We start from the raw sequence: 3,268 nt of genomic DNA, 5'->3' as shown, positions 1-3,268 counted from the left end.
CCCTTGACATCTTCGGAGTTGATGCAGAGCCTGTCCTTGGCCTTACAACTGGAATCGGCTCCACTGCCGGATCTGAGCCTGTTCTTGTTTTTTGCCTTCTAGTCTCCGTTTTGACAGTTTCACTGCACTTCACACCATTGAAAATAAATAGTCATATTCAAGTTAAATGGTGTTATCTAGCACAGTCACTTAGTTTCGCTTCTCAAAAATACACAGAAGGTTGTTTAAAAAGCAATTAAAAACTGAAGTCCTCCTCAAAATGTCGGGCGCAACTTCTCAATGGTTTTTGGGGATAGAGTAGGTCAGTTTCCACTTCCGTCTTAGCTGTCTATGCGCATCTACTCACATCCGGTACCGCGCTTCAATGGATCCGATCGCCTTCCTGTTGTTAGCAGCCTCTTCTAGGAGTTCTACTTCCTCTTTGTCTCGATCGGAACCCTTTCTCTGCAACACCAACCTTCCTCTTCCCGCGATAGACTTCGTCAGTTTCGGTTTTCGGCTGCGCACATATCTCTTCTCCCACCACAGGAATGTTCAACAATAATGGTTTTCTCGCTTTAAAAGCCTTCAATCAATTCACATCTTCTCCGGAATCGAATCACTGGGGTTATCAAATGACTATCCGCTCAACCGCTCATTTCAAATTAGTTCACAACCTGATTCAGGTAAGCGGTACGGTTTTGTTATCTAGCACGATCAAATCGGGTTACGCATTGCTTCTTTTCACTCACATGTAGTTTCCCTTCTTCAAGAAGTCGGCTGACGACGAATTTATGCCGGATACCCGGCTCGAACGGCCCCTGGAGAGTTGCTCGGCAATTGCCCTCTTCGTGGGAGGAGATCAAAGCTCGATTCAGCTTCTTCCGAAGCTCGATCTTGCCAATCTCACACTCCCTCTTGGGCGCTGCTGCCTGCTTGTCCCCCCCCCTCTCTGGGGAGCGATGCGTTGGGCTAGAAACTGCCCAAACTGTCAAAAGAGGCCGTCGTCCGCTCCGCTCGATTGCGGAATGCGTTAATGCGCCATCTTAGCTCGACCGGAAGCCCCAGTATCTGGAAACCGTTGCTTCTCAAACTAGGGGCGCGAATCTGAGAATCAACCCGCGCGAGCGGGAACCAAGTCCATTGGTTAATGTCGGTTTGAATTTGCTTTACTATCCCCTGCTCTGACCTTCCCCAGTTATTCTAAACAGTGAACGTGTTCCTGTTCCATCATGGCTTCAATAAAATACTACTTTGCTACAAACGTGTATTAATTGCAAGTTGTGGGGATCGGACATACATGAAGTTGAAGAATAGACTAGTCAAAAATAAAGTGATACTGGGACAAACCTATACATAGGGAAATTCTTGTTTTCAAGCAAAACCAGATCCAACACAGTAGCTATAACCAATGAAAAAACTGAATATTTGAAAGTACGAGCATAATTACTTTTGTTTAGGGCTGCCAGATCCCCCAGGGGGGGATTTGCCTGCTCTAGCGGCCCCCAACCCACCGGCCCAGATCTGGTCGGCTGGGGGAACCCCACCCCCAAAGTTCCTGGATTGGGCTGACATGCCCGGCGCAATGACATCACCCAGAGGTGATGTCATCGAGCTGGGCACATTGTCAGGGGATGCTCTAACATTCAGCCTGAAAACTCTATCATAGAGTTTTCTCTATCATAGAGTTTTCAGGACAAATGCTACAGCGTCACCTGCAATGTTCCCTCTAAGCTGTGGAGTCTTGTGAGCAAAAATCCTACTTTGTGAGCTACTGGCATTAAAGTTGTGAGCGAGTAATTCGGCTACTGCATAAATTAGTTTGCTCTGGAGCCATCCTTCCTGAGCTAAGACAAAAATGTGTGAGCCGGAGGGTAAAAAAACTGTGAGCTAGCTCACACTAACTCAGCTTAGAGGGAACACTGGTCACCTGGTGATGTGATTACACTGTTGGAGGCCTCATTTGTTCTTTTATTCTGTGCCTAGTGGTCTCATTTTGGAAGTAAGTCAATAGTATATATTTATTTGGTAGTATATATTTACAATTCATTTATCCGTTGTATTGTATGTATTTAATTTCCCATTTCTTTTTATCTTTTACAGCAACTTTTTTCTGGTCCCTATTGATTTTATATCTTGTATCTGCATGATTGTATTGTATTTGTATATCAGCCAATATGTTCCTCAGTATATTTGACCTCTGAAGAAGGCCTATGCCGGCCGAAACGTGTCAGGTCAAATCTATCAGCCCTTGTGTGTTATAATTTGTTATTGTACATGAGGTGTAATTATATAATTTTAAAATCTTTGTTTAATAAATACATGTATCTTTTTATATATTTCATATATTAAGCTTTTATTGTTGGCCCTCTTTGGCATTTGACTAACCTTTTTTAGGTTCTGGATTCTAGGTTTTAGGTTCAGTCCCCCCCCCCTTTTGTCCCAGTGTCTAGCATGATGACATCACTTACAGGTGACGTCCTTGCAGCGCATGCAAATGTCCCAGACCAGGAGCTTGTCCCCCTGCTGCAACAAGGTAAGAGACCTGGCAACCCTACTTTTGTTTGTTTGTTTGCTTGTTCAATATTGTACAGTGTTCTGGATTCTGTCTGCTGGAAGTCACTGTCATGGAAGCACAAGCATTCGCCTCTAAATTGGAGATGGAATAAAGAACAAAATAAAAATCCTAACGAAAGCCAATTCTGCTGGTTGTTATTGTTAAATTTTTCTTGCATAAACAAAGGAATATTAAATGCCATTACCTTTGAGAACAGAAATGTGCTGTCGGCTCTCCCCATCTGCAGGATAGTTCCTAAATTCAATATCTTCTCCATCTTTTAATTCAACCTTATCATAACCATACCAGCCAAGAAGCTCATTCATGGTGTTTTCAGCAAAGTTCTGAAAGAGAAGAATTGCCTACTTATTTATGCAATCAATAATCATTTGGACCTAAGAAATGCATAAATCGAAATCTATTTGCACTGTACCGTGAAATCCCAGGTTTGTCCCACCTCCTCTACACTAATGTTCATTTATCAAGCCACGTACATAGAATGCAATGCATTTAAATCTTTGAATGACACATGTAATTATGACAGACCTTTGCAAATTTGTAATTTAAAGAAAAATATGAGCAGAAAGTGAGCTATTTATCTTTTTTTTGCACATGAATTGGGAGCCAGTGATATTTTAGCACATATTTCCCCACAAACCTTTCTATCCTGTGCTATCATAAAATACCATACAATCTAGAAAGCAATAGAAGAACAACGATGTTTCTCAGACA

At 42.4% G+C, this 3,268-nt stretch overlaps 1 protein-coding gene across 1 annotated transcript in view; it reads right to left on the bottom strand.

The window, feature by feature from the left end:
- Nucleotides 1-2,880, bottom strand: part of LOC107112016 (sine oculis-binding protein homolog) — a gene marked incomplete at both ends in the record, with an annotated part of 129,172 nt that extends 126,292 nt beyond the window's left edge. The window contains one exon of the mRNA XM_015413074.1: nt 2,742-2,880. Within this exon, the coding sequence (XP_015268560.1) occupies nt 2,742-2,880 (139 nt within the window). The remainder of the gene's footprint in view (nt 1-2,741) is intronic.
- Between the last annotated feature and the right edge of the window lie 388 nt (nt 2,881-3,268).

The sequence above is a fragment of the Gekko japonicus genome, unplaced genomic scaffold, assembly GCF_001447785.1.
Source record: "Gekko japonicus isolate JY-2015 unplaced genomic scaffold, Gekko_japonicus_V1.1 scaffold3039, whole genome shotgun sequence".
Lineage (NCBI taxonomy): Eukaryota > Metazoa > Chordata > Lepidosauria > Squamata > Gekkonidae > Gekko > Gekko japonicus.
The sequence above is the reverse complement of the archived record's forward strand: the minus strand, read 5'-3'. Positions and strand labels throughout refer to the sequence as shown.